General features: G+C 43.6%; 1 protein-coding gene across 1 annotated transcript in view; it reads left to right on the forward strand.

Annotated features, from left to right (window-relative positions):
* Positions 1–27,167, forward strand: part of LOC122940999 (anthrax toxin receptor 1-like) — a 92,370-nt gene that overhangs the window by 61,197 nt on the left and 4,006 nt on the right. The window contains exons 10-17 of the mRNA XM_044297970.1: positions 14,414–14,512; positions 15,578–15,647; positions 17,406–17,484; positions 18,997–19,092; positions 19,869–19,907; positions 25,323–25,421; positions 26,159–26,326; positions 26,416–26,496. Coding sequence (XP_044153905.1) covers positions 14,414–14,512; positions 15,578–15,647; positions 17,406–17,484; positions 18,997–19,092; positions 19,869–19,907; positions 25,323–25,421; positions 26,159–26,326; positions 26,416–26,496 — 731 coding nt within the window. The remainder of the gene's footprint in view (positions 1–14,413; positions 14,513–15,577; positions 15,648–17,405; positions 17,485–18,996; positions 19,093–19,868; positions 19,908–25,322; positions 25,422–26,158; positions 26,327–26,415; positions 26,497–27,167) is intronic.

Below are 27,167 nucleotides of genomic sequence, written 5' to 3' on the forward strand. Positions count from 1 at the left end.
TCTCTGCTATGACATGCAGACTGATTCTCTGCTGACATGAAGCCAGATTGTCTGTTACGGGACCTCTCTGCTCTGCCTGTGTGCTAGGCCTAAATATATGCCAATGGACTGTTGCAGTGGTGGGTGACGTGAAGCCTCATTCTCTGCTATGACATGCAGACTGATTCTCTGCTGTCATGAAGCCAGATTGTCTGTTACGGGACCTCTCTGCTCTGCCTGTGTGCTAGGCCTAAATATATGCCAATGGACTGTTGCAGTGGTGGGTGACGTGAAGCCTCATTCTCTGCTATGACATGCAGACTGATTCTCTGCTGTCATGAAGCCAGATTGTCTGTTACGGGACCTCTCTGCTCTGCCTGTGTGCTAGGCCTAAATATATGCCAATGGACTGTTGCAGTGGTGGGTGACGTGAAGCCTCATTCTCTGCTATGACATGCAGACTGATTCTCTGCTGACATGAAGCCAGATTGTCTGTTACGGGACCTCTCTGCTCTGCCTGTGTGCTAGGCCTAAATATATGCCAATGGACTGTTGCAGTGGTGGGTGACGTGAAGCCTCATTCTCTGCTATGACATGCAGACTGATTCTCTGCTGACATGAAGCCAGATTGTCTGTTACGGGACCTCTCTGCTCTGCCTGTGTGCTAGGCCTAAATATATGCCAATGGACTGTTGCAGTGGTGGGTGACGTGAAGCCTCATTCTCTGCTATGACATGCAGACTGATTCTCTGCTGTCATGAAGCCAGATTGTCTGTTACGGGACCTCTCTGCTCTGCCTGTGTGCTAGGCCTAAATATATGCCAATGGACTGTTGCAGTGGTGGGTGACGTGAAGCCTCATTCTCTGCTATGACATGCAGACTGATTCTCTGCTGACATGAAGCCAGATTGTCTGTTACGGGACCTCTCTGCTCTGCCTGTGTGCTAGGCCTAAATATATGCCAATGGACTGTTGCAGTGGTGGGTGACGTGAAGCCTCATTCTCTGCTATGACATGCAGACTGATTCTCTGCTGACATGAAGCCAGATCCTCTGTTACGGGAGCTCTCTCCTCTGCCTGGGTGCTGGGCCTAAATTTATGACAATTGACTGTTGCAGTGGTGGGTGACGTGAAGCCTGATTCTCTGCTATGATATGAAGACTGATTCTCTGCTGACATGAAGCCAGATTGTCTGTTACGGGACCTTTCTCCTCTGCCTGGGTTCTGGGCCTAAATTTATGAAAATTGACTCTTACAGTGGTGGGTGACGTGAAGCCTGATTCTAGGCTATGATATGAAGACTGATTCTCTGCTGACATGAAGCCAGATTGTCTGTTACGGGACCTTTCTCCTCTGCCTGGGTTCTGGGCCTAAATTTATGAAAATTGACTCTTACAGTGGTGGGTGACGTGAAGCCTGATTCTCTGCTATGATATGAAGACTGATTCTCTGCTGACATGAAGCCAGATTCTCTGTTACGGGACCTCTCTCCTCTGCCTGGGTGCTGGGCCTAAATTTATGACAATGGACTGTTGCAGTGGTGGCTGACGTGAAGCCTGATTCTCTGCTATGACATGCAGACTGATTCTCTGCTGTCATGAAGCCAGATTGTCTGTTACGGGACCTCTCTGCTCTGCCTGTGTGCTAGGCCTAAATATATGCCAATGGACTGTTGCAGTGGTGGCTGACGTGAAGCCTCATTCTCTGCTATGACATGCAGACTAATTCTCTGCTGACATGAAGCCAGATTGTCTGTTACGGGACCTCTCTCCTCTGCCTGGGTGCTGGGCCTAAATTTATGACAATGGACTGTTGCAGTGGTGGCTGACGTGAAGCCTGATTCTCTGCTATGACATGCAGACTAATTCTCTGCTGACATGAAGCCAGATTGTCTGTTACGGGACCTCTCTCCTCTGCCTGGGTGCTGGGCCTAAATATATGCCAATGGACTGTTGCAGTGGTGGCTGACGTGAAGCCTCATTCTCTGCTATGACATGCAGACTAATTCTCTGCTGTCATGAAGCCAGATTGTCTGTTACGGGACCTCTCTGCTCTGCCTGTGTGCTAGGCCTAAATATATGCCAATGGACTGTTGCAGTGGTGGGTGACGTGAAGCCTGATTCTCTGCTATGACATGCAGACTGATTCTCTGCTGACATGAAGCCAGATTGTCTGTTACGGGACCTCTCTGCTCTGCCTGTGTGCTAGGCCTAAATATATGCCAATGGACTGTTGCAGTGGTGGGTGACGTGAAGCCTCATTCTCTGCTATGACATGCAGACTGATTCTCTGCTGACATGAAGCCAGATTCTCTGTTACGGGACCTCTCTCCTCTGCCTGTGTGTGTGCTGGGCCTAAATATATGCCAATGGACTGTTGCAGTGGTGGCTGACGTGAAGCCTCATTCTCTGCTATGACATGCAGACTAATTCTCTGCTGACATGAAGACAGATTCTCTGTTACGGGACCTCCCTCCTCTGCCTGGGTGCTGGGCCTAAATATATGCCAATGGACTGTTGCAGTGGTGGCTGACGTGAAGCCTCATTCTCTGCTATGACATGCAGACTGATTCTCTGCTGACATGAAGCCAGATTCTCTGTTACGGGACCTCTCTCCTCTGCCTGTGTGTGTGCTGGGCCTAAATATATGCCAATGGACTGTTGCAGTGGTGGCTGACGTGAAGCCTCATTCTCTGCTATGACATGCAGACTGATTCTCTGCTGACATGAAGCCAGATTCTCTGTTACGGGACCTCTCTCCTCTGCCTGTGTGTGTGCTGGGCCTAAATATATGCCAATGGACTGTTGCAGTGGTGGCTGACGTGAAGCCTCATTCTCTGCTATGACATGCAGACTAATTCTCTGCTGACATGAAGACAGATTCTCTGTTACGGGACCTCCCTCCTCTGCCTGGGTGCTGGGCCTAAATATATGCCAATGGACTGTTGCAGTGGTGGCTGACGTGAAGCCTCATTCTCTGCTATGACATGCAGACTAATTCTCTGCTGACATGAAGACAGATTCTCTGTTACGGGACCTCTCTCCTCTGCCTGGGTGCCGGGGCCTAAATATCTGAGAATGGACTGTTCCAGTGGTGGGTGACGGGAAGCCAGATTCTCTGCTATGGAACCTCTCTCCAATTGATTTTGGTTAATTTTTATTTATTTAATTTTTATTTTAATTCATTTCCCTATCCACATTTGTTTGCAGGGGATTTACCTACATGTTGCTGCCTTTTGCAGCCCTCTAGCTCTTTCCTGGGCTGTTTTACAGCCTTTTTAGTGCCGAAAAGTTCGGGTCCCCATTGACTTCAATGGGGTTCGGGTTCGGGACGAAGTTCGGATCGGGTTCGGATCCCGAACCCGAACATTTCCGGGATGTTCGGCCGAACTTCTCGAACCCGAACATCCAGGTGTTCGCTCAACTCTAATCACATTTTATGGTCAATTTGTGCAGAAATCCATATCATTCCAAAGGGTTCACATACTTTTTCTTGCAACTGTACACTCTTACAGACCACATACATTTATAACATCCCCCATAATCATGTTAAAAAAATTAACAATCTAGAATCCGAAAATATTACAAAAAATATTACAAAATCATATGTGCACTCTCCACCCAGTAACTGCCTCCAAGATTGGCGCAAGTAAATGTGCCTTGTGTATAATGAGACCCCAGTATAAGGCTTTGTCTCACTTCAGTAAGTGGCATTTATCATGTAGAGAAAGTTAATACAAGGCACTTACTAATGTATTGTGATTGTCCATATTGCCTCCTTTGCTGGATGCATTTTTCCATCACATTATAACACTGCTCATTTTCATGCTTATTATGACCACCCTGCAATCCATCAAATCCATCAGTAGTGGTAATGCTAGCACACTATAGGAAAGATTGTGCACTCATGTGGTATCGGCCACCAGTGAGTCTGGAACTTTCTCCTATAGTGTGCAAGCATGACCACCGCTGCTGGATTATAGGGTGGTCGTACCTATGGAAACTAGCAGTGTATAATGTGATGGAAAAATGAATCAAGCCAGGAAAGGAGACAATATTGATAATCACTATACATTAGTAAGTGGCTCATGTTAACATCGTCTACGAGATAAATGCCATTAGCTGAAGTGAAAACCGCTTAAGTATAGAAAAAGCAGAGGGTTATACATGTATAAGTTACAAGTTTGGATGAATATTTAACCAAAAAACGTATAAAGCTCCTTTTGCTATATAAAAGTTATGTTTACAGTTGAGGACGAGTTGAAGAAAGCCAAGTTTTATTCCATATCTGTTGATATTTTATATCAATCCTTCATACAGCAGATTTGAACTGTACTATCTGGTGGCAGGTTATTTTTTATTTTTTTTATAATGGATTATTCTGCACTATATAGGCCCAGAAAAATAGTACGGAGTGCTTCTTTAACTGGTTATTAAAGGGCTGATTTTAACAAAGGCTCTGGATTTGGTTTTCTGATTTACATATGCTCCATATATAAATATATTTAACTTCTCACCTTTGAAATGAATAGCTTGTGAATCTCTTGTAGGACTGCCTGCCCTCGTCTTGTCTTGTAGGCTTCTGTGAGACGTATTTCGGAGGCGATAATGATATCTGTAGAATAAAAATAACATATTCTAGCTGCATGCTAAAATTCTTAAAGGGGTTGGACACTTTCTGGATACTGTTGATCAATGTGTTTGTGAGATCATTATATAGCACTTACTAATATAGTCCTTGTTGAAATTCTGCACCATTTTCTATATTTTATCAAGTATGCTTCCTTATTTCCATAGAGATCCTGTCCATAAAATAGCAGCTGATGGTCCTGTGACCAGGGAAATCACCTCCATTTGATGGCTTATTCATTCAAACACACTGCACCTGTACTAAACTCCAAACAGAACAAGTACAGATGGCAGATGCAGTGTCTTTGAATAGAGGAGACATCACATCGAGGTGATTTGCCTGGTCACATGACCCTCCATCAGCGGCCATCTTATGGACAGGATCTCTGTGTGGACAGCACAAGAGACTTTGTAAACGGGCGCATACCTTATGAAATATAGAAAATGGTGCAGAATTTCACCAAGGACTATTAGTAAGTGTCATATCATCTCAGAAACACATTGGTCAACAATTACCAGAAAGTGGCCAACCCCTTTAAAGGGAATTTCTCACCAGCGACCTGCCTACCAAACAGTTTGCATAGACACAGCTTCTTACCGTCGAAATGAATGGCTTGTGATCTTCTTGTAGGACTGCCTGCCGTTGTCTTGTAGGACTGCCTGCTCTTGTGTTCTTTGCTTCTGTGAGATGCTGGATTTCACAGGAGGTAATGATAGTGGAATAAGCAGATCTGTAGAATAAATATAACATGATGGTGGATTAGTAATCTCTATATTTGAGGAGGAACCACTCTGGAGCTTTGGCTCGGTTCTGACTGAAATGGCGACTGCTGGCCAATGTCTCTGTGCCACTGCTCTTTCTCTCTCCTCACAGGTGCCCAGTAGTGTTGAGCGAACTTCTGTTTTCGAGCTTGGTATATAAGGTATGGGTTATCTAAGAATTCCGTTATGGATTCTGCAAATAGGAACCATAATTTAGGGTCCGTGGTAGCGGAAAATCCATAACGGAATTCTTAGATAACCCGAACTTTATACGCCGAACTTGAAAACAGAAGTTCGCTCATCCCTAGTGCCCAGCCCAGCACACCAAGTGTTTGAACATCAAAATGGTGGATTCCTATTGATCCTTCTCCTCACACGTGCCCAGACCAGCACACCAAGTGTTTGAACATCAAAATGGTGGATTACTATTGATCATTCTCCTCACACATGCCCAGACCAGCACACCAAGTGTTTGAACATCAAAATGGTGGATTATTAATCCCTGTATCATACAGGGATTAATAATCCATCATTTTGATGGTCAAAAACTTGGTGTGCTGGGCTAGGCACCTGTAAAGAGAAGGATCAATTGTAATCCACCATTTTAATATCAAACACTTGGTGTAATAATCCATAATTTTTATAGTCAAACACACTTTGTGATGGGCAGTGGCACCTGTGGTGAAAAAAGAGGCAGAGCAGAGGCCAGACAGCAGCAGCCATTTCAGTCAGATTAGAGGCAGAGCCAAAGCTGCAGAGTGGCTGTAGCCTGTAATCTGACTAAAATGGCCACTGCTGCTCTGCCTCTCACTCACAGACACAGGCAGCCCACAGTCCCACTGCCCTGCTGCCCAGGCCATCACCATTCATTAAAATTTACTAGCTTTGGCTGCTGTTGCACCTGCCCACTGGAATGCTGGAAGTTAACTCCGACTAAGCAGGTCCTCCTTGCTGCTTTCTCTCACAGACCCAGCCAGGCTGTCCCGACTCCTGGCGCTGGCAATAGTAAGTGGTGGCACTGAGAAGACTGGGGGCGGGAACATCGGTGGTGGGAATAAAGCACTGCAGCGCGCCTTCTGTGACAGAGGAGGCGGAGCTACAGTAAGTGACTGACTGAGTCACGTGCCCCCTCCTCTCCTCAGCACTCTGTCTTCCGCCGAATCCGTCTTGCTTCATTTTTTCAGCCTTCGGCGCTGACGGGGGCGGGTTCAAGCAAGCCTGCCGGCTGTTACTGTCTGCACTGCAGCAGGCAGCGCTGGCTGTGCGTCGCTACTGCAGATATATTTTAGTAAGTTGAAGTCTGGTGGTGGCGCAAAATGGGGCGTTTAGGATGGCAAATTGGCGATGGGCCCTTCACTCACCCTGGGCGCGGGGCTGCCGACCCAAACGCCCCAATTATAATCCGCCACTGGTCAAGGGCCCAAGCCAAAGAATCTACCCTCATTTGTCAGCTGCCCTCTGCCACTTTATGGGACTAAATGCATATAACATACACATATGTACCTATTAATTTCACAGGCTCCAATTAGTCTTCTGTTATCCTCCCAAGGGCCCAGGAATTGTATGGTAGGCATCTGAAACAGTACCTTAAAATTGTAGAATATTACAAAATCTTTACAATTTGTATGCTTCATAATGATCAAGTGACTCTCTCCCCAAAATATTCAGTTGCCTCCTTCAGTTACTCACCCAATGTCCATAATGGGTTACAAGAGGAAAAATTCCAGATAGCCCTGGGGGCTTGAAAGTTTACTGCATGGGACCTAGTTATTTCTAATGGTCCAGTCGTTAGTAGCATGCACACAGTACCTCTAAAATATTTAAGACGGACATCTTGAAAAACCCTGAGACAGTTCCAGGAACATGTTCCCTTGGGTGCTGGGTGTGCCTGTGAAGCTGCAGAGTGTGATATGTGTCTGTATTATCATGCTTGAAGCATATATAGTTCTCTAGCTGTGTAATTGTATTGGGATTACTCCCATGCATTAGGTGGGTCTGGCTGTACAAGCTTTCCTCGGTCAGGATAAGTTCATTGTGTCAAAGTCATCAAATCTTGCTTAGATTTAGGAGTGTTCCTTGTTAGAACCTGGACTGTGTTTCAAGACTCAAGTGCTGCCAAGTGTTTTTTTTCAATTCCTCAAAAATATTTTTTTAAAGATGTTACAGATTGTGGATTAAAAGCTTAAAGTTTTGCTTCTGACAATGTCTAAATAATACTCCCATAGAACGTTCACATACAGCCCACATAATACTGCTATACAGTGCCAAAATAATATAGAATATTCAAATAATCCTCCCACATAGCTGCCCAATATAGCTTAAAGTGAATCTGTGACCAGTGCTCTCCCTATCAAACTGTTTGCACAGACACATAGCTGTGGTTCACTTGATTAAAACGCAGTTTTTTTTGTTGATCTGTGGCACCGTTCCCGAGTTTTGATACCTTTTCTTTATAAGCAATTAGGCCTTTGGTGCAATGAAGGCATCACTATTGCTCTTGTTGCACCCAAGCTCTGCTTATTTCTGTGGCAGGCCAAAGAAGGAAGTGGACCTTGGGTTCAACAAGAGCAATGGTGATGTCCTCATTGCACCAAATAACTAATTTGCATATTATGAAAAAGTATCATAACTTGGGAACGGAGCCTCCATTCAACAGAAGAAAATCAGGTGAACCACAGCTATGTGTCTATGTAAACAGTTAGACAGGGAGATCACTGGTGACAGATTCCCTTTTGTTACCCCTTTATTGTCTGGTTTAACAGACAACAAAATCCCCCATGTGTCCTTCCCCAGCACCCTTAAAACACCTGCATGACATTGTGATAGAAATTTATGGTCAAACTGCAATCCCATTCAGTGCCACACTGAATATGAAAGTTGTGGGGGAGGTAGGCTGTGAGCAGGGGATCGGACATAGAGGAGGCCCTCTTTTTTCACTGGAGTCCCACTACCTGGTCTTAGTTCCTATAGACTCTTTTTATCTGTATATTTTAAAAGAAAGTCCTAGTGTAGCGATAGCCTAAGACTCATATGTCTTATCTGTCATATCTGCCATCTTTCAGCCCCTTTATCATACTTTAGCTAAACATGGCAAGTCTGGTATTTCTTTATGACAGCCACAATGATGAATCAGAGGTCTGCTCCAGGCTACGGTACTGTAGTGATACTGAAATCTTCTATTGCTTCAGTCTCCATATAGCCAGGAGCTACATCTACTACATGCTCTGTTCTTAGTACTGACAATAGTTTCAATTAACACAGTTATTGGGCATCCTGAGAATGATGAATCCACAATGCAATTAGGCTAAGCATTTTCATTTTCACTTCAGATGCTGGTACAAAAGTGGAGAGATAGGCTTTGCCTGCTAGGGTTGATTATTCTGCCTTGTATGTCAGGTCCTACCAGGACATTTAATGACTTCACTCAGGAGGGGTACGGTGACGCTCAGTAATATTGCTGCTTCATGTGAGAGAAATTCACTGATCCAAATTACTGTCATTAGCTGCTCATTTTGAGAATTTGCAGGAGGATAGATGGATGGATGGATAGAACATAAATTGATATTAGATAGAAATGAGAGATAGCTAAATAGATAAAAGATAGATAGACAGATTATAGATATAACAATAATGACATAAGTATATATTAGATAATTGATATATAGCAAGATGATAGATAGATAAATGATAGATAGATATTAGATAGATAGAAAGATAGATGGAACTGAAAAAGAGTAGATAGATGGATAGATAGCTATGACTTAGCCTTAGATTATTAAAAGACAGATAGATACAATATATAGATACAATAGATAGATAGATGAGAGAAACAGTACATTCTAGAAAGACAGGGACCAGGGAAGCATACTTTCATAATCCAGGCCATGCATTCTGGGTACCCTGTGGTCAGACCATCAGAAGAAAGGTATGGTCAGCATCCTGCTGTAGAAGCGGCTGCTTTTCTTGGTGCTGACTGCACTGTTTTACTGTTATGCCAGATCTGCATCTTTGTATTATACGGAGGAAGTTGTGGTGAGGACTAAATTCCTGGAGCGAGTATGTGGTGTTAGTAAATAGAACGTACATCATCTCCTGCTGCTCCCAGTACAGACAAAGGAAGGTCTAATCCTGCTACTTAAAGGACGAGAAAAACATGGCTGCTTTCTTCTAAATACAGTGCCACACCTGTCCACAGCCTGCGCCTAGTATTGCAGTTCAGCTTCATATACAGCTCAGCTTCAGTCCCATGACAGGGTATTGTCAAGTCCTGCCATGTAATGTACCCAATGTAAATGATGACGCGACATCAGGAATGGATTTAATTAGCCACAGCAGCCATTTTATTATAAACTAGCAGAAGGACCCGGCTTCGAAGGGGTATATTTCATCTATTTCATTTAATGTTTCTGTGTGTCGTTAAAAGATATCGACAGAATCCCCCATAACAGTGACCTCTACAGTACCCCGCCCCACTGTCTGCTGAGCTGTGTATCTAATCATATCCTGTGTGATACTGCCTGCTGAGCTGTGTATCTAATCATATCCTGTGCGATACTGTCCGCTGAGATGTGTATCTAATCATATCCTGTGTGATACTGCCTGCTGAGCTGTGTATCTAATCCTATCCTGTGTGATACTGCCTGCTGAGCTATGTATCTAATCATATCCTGTGCGATACTGTCCGCTGAGCTGTGTATCTAATCCTATCCTGTGTGATACTGTCTGCTGAGCTGTGTATCTAATCATATCTTGTGGGATACTGTCTGCTGAGCTGTGTATCTAATCTTATCCTGTGTGATACTGCCTGCTGAGCTGTGTATCTAATCCTATCCTGTGTGATACTGCCTGCTGAGCTGTGTATCTAATCCTATCCTGCGCGATACTGTCCGCTGAGCTATGTATCTAATCATATCCTGTGCGATACTGTCCGCTGAGCTATGTATCTAATCATATCCTGTGTGATACTGTCTGCTGAGCTTTGTATCTAATCATATCTTGTGGGATACTGTCTGCTGAGCTGTGTATCTAATCTTATCCTGTGTGATACTGCCTGCTGAGCTGTGTATCTAATCCTATCCTGTGTGATACTGCCTGCTGAGCTGTGTATCGAATCCTATCCTGTGTGATACTGTCTGCTGAGCTGTGTATCTAATCCTATCTTGTGTGATACTGCCTGCTGAGCTGTGTATCTAATCCTATCTTGTGTGATACTGTCTGCTGAGATGTGTATCTAATCATATCCTGTGTGATACTGCCTGCTGAGCTGTGTATCTAATCCTATCTTGTGTAATACTGTCTGCTGAGATGTGTATCTAATCATATCTTGTGTGATACTGCCTGCTGAGCTGTGTATCTAATCCTATCGTGTGTGATACTGTCTGCTGAGCTGTGTATCTAATCTTATGTTGTGTGATACTGTCTACTTTAACAGTGACTTCCACAGTGCCTGGCCATTTAATAGTGACCTCCACAGTGTCAACCCCTTCAAGAGTGACTGCCTCTTTAAGAGTGACCTCCACAGAGCCCACCCCTTTAATAGTGACCTCCACAGTGCCCATCCCATTAAAAGTGACCTCCACAATGCACGTCACTTTAACAGTGACCACCCCTTTAACAGTGACTTCCACATTGCCCGCACCTTTAACAGTGATCTCCACAGTGACCTCCACAATGCCCGCCCCTTTAACAGTGACCGTCCCTTTAACAATGACCTTCACAGTGCCCGCCCCTTTAACAGTGACTTTCACAGTGCTTGCCCCTTTAACAGAGACCTCCATTGCCTGCCCCTTTAACAGTGACCTTTACAGTGCCCACCCCTTTAAAAGTGACCTCCGCAGTGCCTGCCCCTTTAACAGTGACCTGCACAGTGCCTGCCCCTTTAACAGTGACCTGCACAGTGCCTGCCCCTTTAACAGTGACCTGCACAGTGTCTGCCCCTTTAACAGTGACCTCCACAGTGCCTGCCTCCTTAACAGTGACTGCCTCTTTAACAGTGCCCTCCACAGTGCCCACCCCTTTAAAAGTGACCTCAACAGTGTCCGCCCCTTTAACAGTGACCTCCACAGTGACCTCCAAAATGCCTGCCTCTATAAGAGTGACCTCCACAGTGCTCACCCCTTTAATAGTGACCTACACATTGCCCATCCCTTTAATTGTAATCACCCATTAAACAGTGACCTTCACAGTACCAGCCCCTTAAACAGTGAAGTCCACAGTGGCCGTCCGTTTAATAGTGGCCCCTTCCCCCCATGCATGTAGCAGTGTAGTTGTGCCATCATATGTCATATCACTGAATATTTAATGACCTGCGAACTTCAAAAACCTGTGATCAGTTGTTATGGCAACCTGGAGTAGGACCTGTGAGCTTCTATTAGCTAATAAGGGACATGTGACCATGTAAATGGCAGTTTAGATTTAAGTGAAAGGCTTGCTGGCTTCTATTTGCTAATGCAGGTCATTTTTTGGGGAATATCTCAGGACTAGTAAGTCCTAGAGCGCTAAGTCCTGGTCTAAAACCATTCCGGACACCTGATGCTAAATTTTGTGAAGATCGGTCTAGTCGCTTGGTCGCGCATAAAGAACACACAGACGTCCAGACAGACAGACAGATACTCATTTATATATATATAAGAGACTAGCAGAAGGACCCGGCTTCGCACAGGTATATTTAATCTATTGTGCCCACATCTTTAACAGTGACCGCATCTTTAACAGTGACCTCCACAGTGCCTGCCCCTTTTGACAGTGACCTCCACAGTGCCTGCCCCTTTTAACAGTGACCTCCATGGACAGACAGATAGACAGAAACTTATTTTTATATATATACTAGCAGAAGGACCTGGCTTCGCACGGGTATATTTAATCTATTTCATTTTATGTTTCCGTGTGTCGTAAAAAGATATCAACAGTTTCCCCCCATGACAGTGACCTCTACAGTACCCGCCCCTTTAGCAATGATTTCCACAGTGCCCACCCCTTTAAAAGTGATCTTCACAGTGCCCACCCCTTTAACAGTGACCTCCACAGCGCCCGGCCCTTTAACAATGACCAACACAGTGCTCACTCCTTTAACAATAACCTCCACAGTGCCCGCCCCTTTAAAAGTGACCTCCAAAGTGCCCTCCCCTTTAACAGCGACCTCCACAGTGCCTGTCTCTTTTTTTAAGTGACCTCCACAGCGCTCGCCGCTTTACCAGTGACCTTCACAGTGCCTGTCCCATTAACAGTGACCTCCACAGCACCCGCACCTTTAACAATGACCTCCACAGTGCCCGCCCCCTTAACAGTGACCTCCACAGCGTTCACCCCATAACCGTGACCTCCACAGTGCCCGCCTCTTTAACAGTGCCCACCCCTGTAACATTGACCACCCCTTTAACATTGACCACCCCTTTAACAATGACCTCCACTGCACCCTCCACCTTTAACAGTGACCTCCGCAGTGCCCGCCCCTTTAACAGTGACCTCCACAGCAGCTGCTTCTTTAATAGCGGCCCCTGCCCCCTTAGCAGTGACTTCCATAGCACCCTGCCCCTTTAAGGCTAGGGCTACATGACGACATATGTCGAGCGACATTTTGTCATACCAATGTTTTGCAACAATTTTTAGAATGATAGGCTATGATGTCGCAATACTACATGCTGCGACTGCGACATGCTGCGACTGCGACAGGACAGACGCAAAAATTCCATCCAAGATGGATGCATGTAGCAGTATAGTTGTGCCGTCATAAGTCATGTGACTGAATATTTAAGGACCTGCGAACTGCTAAAACCTGTGATCAGTTGTTATGGCAACCTGGAGTAGGACCTGCGAGCTTCTATTGGCTAATAAGGGACATGTGACCATGTAAATGGATGGGACCTGGTCTAAAACCTTCCCGGACACCTGATGTACATGTGTACCAAATTTGGTAAAGATCGGTCCAGTCGTTTGGTCGCACATAAAGAACGTCCAGACAGACGTCTAGACAGACAGAGAGAAACTCATTTTTATATATATATATATATATATATATATATATATATACAAGATATAAGAGATTAACAAACATATGTAAAATATACCGGGAGCAAGCGAGCTCCAAACCATAAAATGAAACAATAACTAAATTTCCTATATAGCCATATATACAAATTAGTTCTAACTCATCCAAAGAAGTTCCTCAAAGCCACAAACTACAACCTCATTACGCTCACAGAACACTTTCTGTACCTACAGCAGATAAACAATAGCTTGCAGGCACCAAATTACTGACTGAGGGGTATTCCCAAGCCCCTTCTCCCCCATGTAAGTGACTGGTCCTCCACTGGAAGCTCTAGATTGTAGCCAAGCAACTCCTTCTTTTGTTTGTAAATTGGAGAGCTACAATGGCTACATGCCAATCTCTGAGCCCATCCATTTATTACCAACTTTAAGAAGCCCACACTAGCCCACCTTCCCAGATAATGAGACAAGTCCCCAGCATGCTACAGCATGACTAATCCCCCATTCCAAATTCTGCCAAACCAACAACCAATAGCATCCATTACAGTTACATCATAACAGGCTGGAGGACTTTGCCCATTTCACACCCTCGGGAAAAGTGGCCAATGGCCCCTCCCAGACACCATTTATAAATCCCCTGATGACCCTAGGGTACGCAGCATACTACCAAGCCTGCCCTTCTTAATGTGCCCCATGTAACCATAATAGTCTCTCAAAAACCCCATGACGGTGACCTCCCCTGGTCCACTTAAGCGTAGTCTAATTCAACTAACTACTGGAATTCTCTGTTAAACTTAGGTGGTCAAGTTCCCATGAGCTCTTGCCCCTACTTACAATACGGCCCTACTTCTAAACTTTACGTTTACAGTTTGGGCGAATGCAACTCAGATTACTGGCATTTCCTTATGTGTCATTTAGAATGATGAGTACTTTATGATTCAGTTCCAGGTCATCAGATGTTTTCATTCATGATGGCACTGAGTGTTTGATGCCCCATGAAAGGACCTTTCATCTAGAACCATCTTATGAATGTTTTTCTTTGTGTGTTCTCTTTTCAGAGTCTTTCCAGGTGGTGGTACGAGGAAATGGCTTCCAGAGCGCCCGTGACACCAGTCAAGTCTTGTGCAGCTTTAAACTCAATGATAGCTTCACTATAAGTAAGAACACCACAGCAAAGTATAACAAAGTACAGAGGAGAAGTGGAGCACTTACCCATGACAACCAATTGGTTGCTTGCTATGGGAAAGAGTTCCCCTGTTTTCTTGCACTGTTTTTTTATAAATCTCACCCAAAGTGTCCAAAGATTACCTTGGTGTACTTTGTAATGTGAGATTTCACTGCTGCCAATTTCTAGATCTCCTGCCACTCCTCAGTTTACCCATCAGCATCATGATATGTCATCCTTAGATACAGTACATCATTGAGCACTTCAGGCCACTCACAGCCCACCATATTGGAGTGTTATTTTTAGCTGCTACGCTTATTAGGACATGACATATTGTTGACACTGCTGGATAGGACCCCTGCTACTAGCTTCAAACCTTTATCACTCACGAGAAATCTGCAGACTGGCAAACTCCTTGAGTCCCAACTAAATTTGCAGTTACCTGTTACAATGGTTTAGCTTGGGAAAATGACTAACCCACTGGGCACCAGGTATTATTAAAAAGCTTTTCTGCCCTACACCACCAGGGATGCTAGCAGTAACCCATCACCATGGTAGACCTGCAGAGGTCCTTCGCTACCTTTAACCCACCAGTGATGTTATCATTACCACCTTTTCTACTCTAACTCACTAGGGATGTTACCTTTTACTTTACCTTTACTTACACCACCATAGACTACCAAGGAAGGAAAATACTATGGGTTGCCATGATTTATCTGAATGCTGCATGGAATATTTATCTAGATATTGGGTGAAACTGTTTATCTGGACACTGTGTAACACAAGAGATCTGGATGCAATGTGTATCTGGCTGCTGTATGGCTAATTATGTTGATGCTAAATGGCAATAATTATCTGATGCTTTTTCGGATTGCTGAGCATCTCCAAAATGGAGAGGAAGCGGGACCTTCTGTTACAAAACAGTGGTCCTAATAAATAATTATAAAGAATATGGTAATACATTTACTGTAAAATTCCACTTCTGTGGAAATGTATATAACCCTGGAAAGTGTATTCTATAAAGTCGATGTCCCATGTGTGTCTATGTGTCTTCCAGATGAGAAGCCGTCTATCATAGAAAACACTTACCTGCTATGCCCTGCTCCAGTAATTGAAGAAGTTGGACAGTATGTATCTTTAATTTGTGGTTCTTTTGGCACATCCAGTGGGTGACTAGTTGGGTCCAGATAGACATTTTTTTTTTGACTCAAATGACTGCTTCGCTGTCATTTTCACTATACTTTGTCCAAGTCAGTACAATACCCAATCTTTAATCTGTAGATTCAGCGTTGAAATGTGCTTGTGTAGTAACTATCCCCAAAATAATATTGAACCATGGTCAGATGTGACTGGGAAAAACAAGATGCTGGACATTCATAAGGTAGCAAAAAGATGCTCATGAATGATGCCTACTACCTTCTATGACCGATCCCTATACTATAACTAAAAAAAATATTCATCAATAATTAGGCTCTCTCTATACAGCACTGGGTCACCATAGAACAATTAGGGTTCTACGTGATTTGTTATCGTACAGTATCTATTACCAATGTACTCCCTCAGGCTGTCGCTCCCTGGGGTTGTTGCAGGAGGGGCATGCTATGTTCCCTCAGGGCGCCACCTGTAGCTAGCTGATGGTGATTTTGGGGTGGCCTTGATGTTAAATGTCCATGTTGGTGCAAGGCAGGGCTTTAAGTGATGCAATGGCCTGAGTGTGGTGTTAGGAGAGTCAGTAACCAGGCCAGATTGAACTTAACAAAAGTCTCTCTTTACTGTGTACTAATTAGGAGTTGTAGTACATCCATCAATTATCTGTACACAGTGCAAGATTCACCCAGATGTCTAACATGAGCTAAGCAAGTGCTCACAGCAATGGCCCTCTGATTACTCTTTCTCTTGCTACAGTCTCTACTACTAGGATCAATGGCTTACAACTGCAATTTGTCTCAATGTCTGCAAATAGCATGGCAGCATGCGATTCCAACAATACCACTGGCAAAATCATGAAGTGTGCAGGGTGTCTGAACTCAGTATCCCTCCACTGCAGCCAGATCTGGAAATGCTGTACAATGATCTCCTTGCTGACTAGAACGTTGTCGCCTATGTTAGTTATCTGGGATGCATTGGGTAGCTTAACTTGTATTCCTTTTGCAGCAGCAAAGACTGCAATTCTCTCCGCTGGTTATCTTACTGACTCACGGTGTAGGCAATACTCTAAATCTTTTCTCTCCATCTCTGTGGAAGTAGCAGAGGACACACGGAAGCATTGAAGCTGAATGCCTGGGGAGAGGAGCTGAATGGCTGCTATCTCATCCAGGCCTGTCCTCACACACTTTCTACTCATAGACTATAAATTCCACTATAATGTTTTGGAGTTATGGGGAAAGATTAGCCCACACCAAGCTCCAGAGAGGGCGAGGTCAGGATAGTTAACTCTGGCAAAGCCTGACTCACGCTGGAACATACTGAGTGTGTCATATTACATAAGAGTGTATCACATAACATTAAATGCAGAACATTACCATAACAGTGCTTTATCAAACATTTGCAGATACCTCATCTGGGGTACTGCATAGTGATTGAATGGCCTACAGGAGTATCGGGCGAGCATGCACTGGTGAGTGATCAGAGCATTCATGCCTGGAGCTTAGTGAGCACTATGCAGTGAATCACGTGATCGCTGGGTGTCTCGAGGGAAGAGCAGTGCTGCAGGGTTTAGCATACCCTGATCAGCTCTGCTTGTGTAAAAAGGGACGTGTCTACAGGTTAGTGAAGGCAATACTTGGCTTGCCCTAGGCGCTGGCAACCTATGCTATGCCACTGTCTAGGACTCCAAACATTCTTATTGTGGAAGGTGGTCTTAATTTCTTCATCTTCTTTTTTAGGGTGATGTATCTACAGGTCAGCATGAACATGGGCCTCAACTTTATCTCTAGTTCTGTGAGCATCACTAGTACACATTGTGTAAGTATCAAGGGTGTACCTTCAAACGACAGACTAGTTATGTGTCACAAACTATATCTTGTCCCTCTCTAACAAAACAGTCAGTTTTGGAGGTGGCAAACTGGGCCTCCGATATTGTAGGCCAGCCTTGACCACAAGGGGATTTATAATTAATCCTAGACCACCAGGGACTTTATGATAAACTTCTTCACTGTCCCAGAGTAGCAGGGGTTAAACCAATGACTTCTTCCCTTTCCTAGAATACCAAAGACCTTATAATTAGCTCCTTTTGCACGTTAGACCTCTGTGTGGATGTTAACATTAAACCCTCTACTATCGTAAAATCTGGGATACCTCCATTAAAGTGTTCCTATCTTAATTATTTAAAGGGAGTCTTTCACCTATACTGACCGTTATAGAACACTAACACCATTAACAACATTATAGTCCCCATATGTGAATGCCGCGCCGGCTAGATCGGGATGTTGGGGCCGGCGCATGTGCAATAAACGCTCAATGCCGATAATGGGTAATGCTGTGCGCAGGCGCGGTGATTCGGATGCACAGCGCAGGCACGGCATTTTACACTGAAGGGAGGAGGTTATCAGAAGAACCTAGGGCGGGTCATAGTGGTGAAAGGGGAGGGGTTTCAGATGAATAGCGACGAGGGGCATGGGCACCGGCCACTTGAACGCCGCCCCTGGGCACCGTCAGACCTAATTTGCAAATAGGAATTAAAGTGTTTTTTGAAGAAAATAAGCGACGGCAAGCTAAACAGTAAGTAGCATTCACATATGGGGACTATAATGCTGATAATGGTGTTAGTGTTCTATAACGGTCAGTATAGGTGAAAGACTCCCTTTAAGGCTTGCAGAACAGACATGGAAATTCATGGATTTGTGGCAGCCTCTCCATTCACAACAGCAGCAAGGGGTCAGGGGATAGAGATTTCCTTTGGGCAACCCATTTAGATCTTTTGCTACTAAAGACGGCAGAGTTGGCACCATTTCAAACTTCACCACTACTAGGCATTGCCACCTCTAACCCCTTTATCACTCTTGATGAAGATTAACCCAGAAACCTCTCAATATTATTTAGCAGTGAATGTGGGAGCTGTTTTTCAGTATTTTTGGGAACTATATGACAGTATTTTTGGTTTCTTAAGGGTAGTATTATTTGGATACTGCATACTACAGTATTTTGTTGGCAGTATTATGCAGCTTGTACATAGTTGGACACTGTATGGGAGTATTATTCATATGTGTCTGTATTGTGTTTTTAGTCTATTTTGCCTTTCAAAACTTTGCTCTAATACATTTCCTGCACTCTAGCTGTAGTGAAACTACGACTCCCAGTATGCTCCCTTCATACCTATGGAGTTCTGAGAACAGCCAAGCAAGTGTGCATCTTGGGAGTTGTAGTTTTACCACAGCTGGAGTGCCGAGGTTAGCCATCACAGTCATAGAATAATAGTTTGGTATCTATCTGGCCACCAAGTACCTATGTGATAATAAGATCCAATATCTTCCGCAGCGCACTGGAATCATTCTGTTCATTGCCCTGCTGATACTCTTCCTTCTACTTTTCCTGGCTTTGCTTTGGTGGTTTTGGCCACTTTGCTGCACTGTGGTAAGTACTGGTAATGATGTGATCCATTTTCAGCAAATAATATTTATTCATTGTATGACGAAATCTTCTGCAATATACAATATGCAGTTTCTCCTAGCTTTGAAGATATTTGCTTGTAGTCTTTGAATTCAAACTTTTAAGGCTGCTTATAGATGTCCCAATTTAAAGAGATGTTTCTCCACGGCAGATTTCTCCATCCAGAAATGTGTATATGGCCTCATGCACAAGACCGTGCATTTTTATGCGGTCCGCAAAAAACGGAAGCATTGTAGAAATGGCTATTCTTGTCCGCAAAACGGACAAGAATAGGACATGTTCTATTTTTTTTTTGCGGGGCCACGGAACGGAGCAACGACAGCACACGCATCTTTTGCGACCCTGTTGAAGTGAATGGGTCCACACCCTCATGCACACAACGGTCGTGTGCATGAGGCCTATTGTGTATAAAAATATTTTATTGACCTTTGTTATCCTAGAAAATCACCATTGTTTCATGAAGGAAATCTATTGATCGCCTATCGCTGCTGGGCAGTGCTACATTTCCCCTGCAGTGGCCCCTACTGGGTAAAGTTAGTATTACATGTCAGGCTCCATGAATGGACCACATCTGCCAAAACTAGAGCATTTTTTTCTCGACGCTCTCTGCTCTGTTTAATAGAGGTAGTTCCAAGCTGATGACCCATGTTCATTACATCCATAGGCCCGAATGTGACAGGTGGGAAGGGGTTATCTGCATTCCTGCAAAGATGCTGAAATATATGTCTGTTTTTTGACAGGTGATTAAAGAGCCACCACCACCTCCTCCTCCAGCACCAGTGAGTATTGAGCCTTGTATACCTGCATGCAATGCATCTAACCTTCACCTTGTTCTTGGACCTCTCCACCCTCCATTTGTCCACTGTACTATGAGTGTGATGTAACGGTTGATAAAGAATATTTCCCATTAGATTCCAAGAACTAAATTCCGCTTTGGCCATGTTGTAGAATTAGCCCATGTGGGAGCTGTCATGGCAAGCCATATTGATTGTCATACAGCTTTTTGCAGAGGTAACTAAAGGTGGATTTACACGGGCAAGGAGAAGCCGATTGTCTGGAAAGAAGTGTTCCTTCCAGACAGTCGGCTGCTTGTTAGGCTACGTTCACACTGGCGTTTTGGTTTCCGTTTGTGAGATCAGTTTCAGGGCTCTCACAAGTGGTCCAAAACAGATCAGTTTTGCCCTAATGCATTCTGAATGGAAAAGGATCCGTTCAGAATGCATCAGTTTGCCTCCGTTCCGCCTCCATTCCGCTCTGGAGGCGGACACCAAAACGCTGCTTGTGTCCTGACACACAATGTAAGTCAATGGTGACAGATCCATTTTCACTTACACAATAGAAAACGGATCCGCCCCCCTCCCCCCTCCCCATTGACTTTCAATGGTGTTCGAGACGGATCCGTTTTGGCAATGTTAAAGATAATACAAACAGATCCGTTCTGAACGGATGCATGCGGTTGTATTATCTGTGCGGATCCGTCTGTGCAGATCCATGACGGATTTGCACCAAATGCGAGTGTGAAAGTAGCCTAAGTGGAGGTGAAGCACTGCATTTACATGCAGCGATCACCTCCACGGTATGAGGATGAGCGATGGCTGCTGCTCGTCCTCATACAAAATCATTGCCCCTGGACAACAGAGTGCTGTTTAGACCACACCACAATCTGCTGCCAAGGAACGATGATTGAGGTGTCCACACCTCAGATCATTTCAACTTATGAACAAGCATTCCGCTCATTAATCAGGTGATCTGCAGCAGATTATCGGGAATGAGCATTCATAGGAACGTTCACTCCCGATAATCGGCCCGATATTCGAGCCATGTAAATCCAACTTAAGAAATGGCTAGAATCGCATCTAAAGAGGTTGTGTCTCCATTAAATGTAATTTTAATATAATTTACTTTCTGTTACAAATATGCTCCAGGTGTAAGATATTCTCATTACATCATTATAATGGTGCCCCCTGGTGTTTAAGCCTTATAGTAATGTGCATGTCCACTAACTGAGGAGGTCACAGGTGCTAAGTTTCATCCTGAAACTGCCACCAGAGTAAGCCTGAAGAGAATTTAGCATAGTAATTGGAGTAGTAATAGTAATAAATGGGGGGAGCTCTGGATCCATGTGAGGTACAGAGCTGGTTCTAGCTTTGAGAGATTGTACTATATGATGTCTTATTTTAATTTTTACATCAACCATGTCATGCCACGTTTGAGGCCTATAAAGTGGTTGCTTCAGCATAGATCTTGGTGGCATATCGACATTGGCGGGATCTAAATCATAGTAGCCCCCCTCTCTGGGCAGATCAGTTAAATGCTATATAAACCTTTGTGCAGTGAGCGCCCTGTAGCAATGGCTGCAGGCCAACACCACAGTACTCTATTGCTGTGTAAAGGAGGTAAGCATGGAATATGGAGCTTTCAGAAAACCAGAACCCCAAACCTTATAAAGAATTCAGGGCCTATTTGAAGTAATTCAAATTAATTAGATATTTTTGGTGTCACAGAACACCATTATTAACCCCGCAATCATATTAGGTATTAATTGCTATGCCACCCTTGACTACCATGGACAATGTGCAGTATAACACGTTAGACCCTATGGACATAACTCAAGTTTGCAGGGGGGTTTATCATGGACCACCATTTTGGACTACACCTTGTCATAAATTGGGTGCATCCTCCAGCAGTCGGTGTGCTTAGAGTGAAATCTACGCCAGCTCAGAGTTGGCATAGATTTCAGTCTTCTTTGATGCCAGAAACATGTCGTAAACGAAAATATATAAGCTGGGCCTCTCCCCAGCCTTGCCACGCCCCTTATTAGGAAAGTGTAGTGGGCGGCGTAGAAACCACTTGGGCCTAGATTTAAGGTTTAAAAACTCATAAACACGAATAGGGTCATTTATCAAACTGGTTTAAAGTAGACCTGGCCTTTTTGCCAATAGCAACCAATTAGATTACACCTTTTATCTTTGACAGCTCCTTTGGAAAATTAAATATTGAATTTGATTGGTTGCTATGGACAACTAAGCCAGTTTTACTTGATACCAGTTTGATAAATGAACCCAGAAGTTTGTTACTTTATTTTGCCAGAAATGGAGGACGAGAATGATAAATTCCACCCTTTCTCTCTGTCTAGAGGGTACAGACACTGTCCTAATGCTGTGATTTGATTGTGCAGTATAGTGTAAGATCATAGCTTTGGGGGTACTTTGAAGTAATTTATTTGAGTGAGAGGTTACTTGGCTTAGAAACAGCGATAAATACTGTGCTAGACCAACAAGAATTGAGGTATTCACAGCTAAATCACTCTAGACCACCTGACCCTTACAGAAGTACTATAGGGTAGGCCTCGAAAAACAGAACCCTGTGCCCCTTGTGTGGTTTGTACAGCATAATGGAAGCATGAGATATGTACCCGTTACAGGAGATGGTGGAAGTGGTTTCTGACCGAGGCTATGCAAAGTTGTGCCCGTCTTACCATGTTCAGGAACACTTTCAGCAACACCACATGTCCCATATTCCAGACATTTCAGTTCGTGGACTGGCTGGAATTTGTTTCATAAACATCACCCTTCATGTAACCCCACAGATAAAATCACTCACTGTTACGTCTGGTGACCATGGAGGCCACAACCCTTTGCTCACTGTATGTTCTTTTGTGAATGCTTCATGAAATCAGCACAGAGTCACATGTGAAGTATGGCAAGTCGCCCTGTCTTTCTAGAAGTAAAAGTATTTACGCTCAGAATTGCTCGTATATGTCCATATACACTGCTGTGTTCCAGAATCTGTGCAAAATGCCAATGATTGGATCATGAAGTGGATTTTGGTGCTGTTTGTGTGACTCATGTATTTCTTAAACTGCTGTGGCAAAATGAAAGCGGATCTCTGATTGCTTGCTATGGCCTACAAAGACAGTTTTGATGAATGAGGTCAGATAAGCATTATCCTGTACAAACTACACAAGGGACAGGGGTCTGTTTTTCATGGCCCACACTGAATTACTAAGCCTTTGCACACTCTTATGGAGATTTATCAAAATGGTGTAAAGTAGAACTGGCTTAGTTGCCCATAGCAACCAATCAGATTCCACCTTTCATTTTTCACAGCTCCTTTGGAAAATGAAAAGTGGAATCTGATTAGTTTCTATGGGCAACTAAGCCAGTTCTACTTTACACCAGATTGATAAATCTAGCCCCCTCTTCCCACCGTTTAATATAATTTATGTAGACATTTTTAATAAGAGGGAATCTTTCCTGTCTCCATTTTGGGCAATAAGGCACTTGTACACCACCCTTTGAAAATCAAGTGCTGCCTAGTTCGGAATGTGCTGTGTTTTTTTTCTAGAAGGCCACATGGTAGGTCATTGACTATAATTGGCTGACCATGCAGCCCTTAAAGAAAACCAAATGGACCTAACAGGAGGCAAGTGGCATGGCACATTTCTAGCACTACTGCTTTATATTAGAGGTCAGCAAAGGTCACAGAGGTCAGACTTTTGCCATTCCGACTCTGTTAGTATATAAATGACTGTCATTGATGAGACAACCCCTTTAAGCATGTCTTTCAATGACTATCTACCATATCTTATATTATACAGTACAATAATATTAAATTATAATTACTCCTGCAATATATGCAGGAAATATCACACATGAATATTTGAGTAAAACCTGTACAAACCCTGGAAAAAGTTAAATTCTGTTACTGGAATGTAAGAGGTTTTTCATTTTTTAACCTGCTGGGTTAGCCATGTGCCATCCAACAATGTCTTCATTCATAGTTCTATACATTATCTAGAACCTCCCTCTTCCACTCTGACTCTGTGGATATATATACACAGGCTTCCTTTCAATCCTCCCTATGTATGTCTCACCACGACCTCTAGACAATGTGTCCATTGTTCTATAACATCAAGAGACTTATCAACTGCATCTATGAAAAAAATATGAATTCAAAAACCTTCCACAAAAAATGTATTTTCATATATACTTTATCATCTTTGATGCCTCTCAACTCATTACATAAATGTATACTGTTGCTCACTACTCAAGATACAAGGATGTAGCTATACAAAACTGGTCAATCCACCAGTTTTGTAAGAGTTTCCTTCTTTCGATCTGCCCTTTTAGATTGTGAGCCAAGCTGATCATGTTTTGTAACTGCTCCCTATTGCTGCAGTGCCCCTGCAGGAAAAAACTAAGTATTACACTTATTGAAATGCCCAGTTGGTCCAATGTCCAGCTGGTAAGGGTCAAATTATTTTGATCCCAGTTTGTACAAGACTGACAGACATGCTAAGGCTTTGTATCGTAGGGAGATGACATCTGGACCAGAGAAGTAAATTTGGGTCTCATCAGCATAGAGGTGGCATTGAAACTCGTGGGACTTTATGAGCTGTCCCAGGTTGAAGATATAAATGTGGAAGAGTAGGGGCCCCAGGACAGAGCCTTGAGGGTCGTCAACAGAGAGAAGGTGTTATGAAGAGGTGGTGTGTGAATGGGAGACACTGGAGTTGTTGGGGCCGACGCCAGATTGTAGATGGTTAAAAACTAAGTGGGATGAGATGCGGGATGGATAGTTCAAGGTCAACATGCTGTGGCTAATGTTCTGAACAACTTTTGCATCAAGAGAGTTAAAGGAGTTGTCATCTGAAACATTGGTGGCACCCAAAGAATGAAGCTCCCAAAGAAAACGAGATTGCACTGTGCATGCGTGACCACCCTACATAAATTTTTAGGGGAATTCCAAAAATAGAAAAGCACTGGCTCTGCTATTTCTGGCAGTTCCATAGAAGTGAATGGAGGGAACTTCACTTCTATATGACTTCTGAAAATTGTCGAGCTCCCCCTAAGACAGAGGTGGGACCTGCACCTATGTGACATTGGTGGCATATCCTAAAAATATGCCACTAATGTTCAAGAGGAGACAACTACTTTTTTTCAACTGGCAAAAGAAACTTGTCTTAGTCATGCTTATGGTTTAGGGTTCACCTAACACTAATACTGTGCAACAATCTTGCTAATGGGTGGCCTATAGTTTAGATTTTTGTGGGTCTTCGGAAGAGGTATATATGATAGGAGTGTTAGCACTTACCTTTACCTAAAATGTTATTGAACTTGCTTGATAGTGCTGTCCGCACCTACTCAGAAGAAATGTATAATGAGTTTCCTTTTTTAATCTTGTTTATTCAGGAATCTGATGATGAGGATGGTTTACCAAAGAAAAAGTGGCCAACTGTGGATGCATCTTATTATGGAGGAAGAGGCGTTGGCGGTATAAAGAGGATGGAGGTAAAACTGGGGCAGTTGTGGAGTTTACTAATCCAGTAGCTATAACACTGACAGTACTGGTTCAACAGCATCAGCGTGTGTAGGGACACACACTGTTACAAGGGAAAGTTGTACATGTATTTATACATTTCTAGCAGGAATGGTAGAGTGACATCACAGAGCAAGTTCAAAGAAAATATACTGCAGAATAGTTATTTCATTTGAAGTGTTTGCTTAGGACTCTTTCACATAAGCGATATGGATTGTGTCAGGAGCTGTTCAGGAAAAAAACTGGTGGTTTTGCACGCAAGTTCAATAAGTTCTGTCTGCGATTGTGTTCCGCGTGTGCTCCCTCTCTGTTCAGATTGTATCCAGATTGCACATGTTTTTCATGCACTTGAAAAAAAACTGGAGTAACAATCTACATCTCCCAGAAACCCTCAGTGAAAAACGCATTGCATCCGGATTCTTTCCGTTTTTCATACAAGCCCCATTTACTTCTATAGAGCCAGGGCTGTGTGAAAAACACACAATATGGAACATGGTGCGATTTTTCATGAACACACAGATGATGAAAAATGGTGCTCATGTACACAGGCCCATTGAAATAAACAGGTCAGGATTCAGTCTGGATGCTATGCAATCACGACACATATAGCATCCGGATGGAAAACTAGTTTGTGTGAAAAAGTCCTAAAACAGACACGTCAAGAGAGCTGTAGATGTAGTATATGTTATAGATTTTTTTTTTACTGTAGGTGAGGTGGGGTGATAAGGGCTCCACAGAAGAAGGAGCAAAACTAGAGAAACCCAAAAATGCTGTCATTAAACTGCCAGAGCAAGAATTTGAACCCTGGGAGCCTAAACCAAAGAAAAACATGCGCCGTAATAATCCACAGGAGAGGAAATGGTACAGTCCAATCAAGGTAAACAAGATGTTACTTCACAACATATCTCTGTCTACATCTAGAATTATGGTAGGTGAACTTACTTCTGACTTCATGTTTTACTCCAGGGTAAGCTTGATGCGATTTGGGCTCTGTTGAGGAGAGGCTATGACCAAGTGTCACTAATGAGGCCGCAGGCAGGAGACAAGGTAAGAACATATGACACAACATGTCACTAGTAACTTCCTTGTGAGAGGTCATTTAGATTATCTGAACAGGCTTTATATTTGTTCTCCAAGATGGTCTACAAGTATGCATTTGTACCAGTGCTAATAGGGTCACTCACAAGCCACTTTCTTGGCCCATGTACTGTATTTTGAGACAGGGCTAGGGCAGTGAACTGAATCTTGTGGGAAAATGTATCTTCCATTCTGTCCATGGCGACACTTATTTCCATTATGGTCTGTCAGGTCTGTGTTCGGAACATTGTACATAGCAACCATCCAAGTCTCATATTGCCAAGGCTAGAAAGATTGAAGCTAGATTGTTTTTGGTTTATGTGAGGCCCAATGTCCCTATGATAATAGTAACGGAGGGCAAAAAGTGTTGCCATTAGCACACTGACCTGCTGGGTTACCAGGGCCAGAAGTATTGACAAGTATTGAATTCTTAGAGAAGTTTAAGCCTTTTGTATTAAAGGGTATTCTAGCAACAGTAATGGAGATAAATGCTATATCATAGGGCAGGTGACTGCTAAGACCTCCATTGATTACCAGAATTGGGGAGCCTTGTCCACCACCCTACTACAGGACTACAGATAGGAGAAGTGAGCATGCCCCACGCGACTCAATTCAAAGTCAGTGGAACTGATATGTTTTGT

Source organism: Bufo gargarizans, chromosome 6 (assembly GCF_014858855.1).
Source record: "Bufo gargarizans isolate SCDJY-AF-19 chromosome 6, ASM1485885v1, whole genome shotgun sequence".
NCBI classification, from domain to species: Eukaryota; Metazoa; Chordata; class Amphibia; order Anura; family Bufonidae; genus Bufo; species Bufo gargarizans.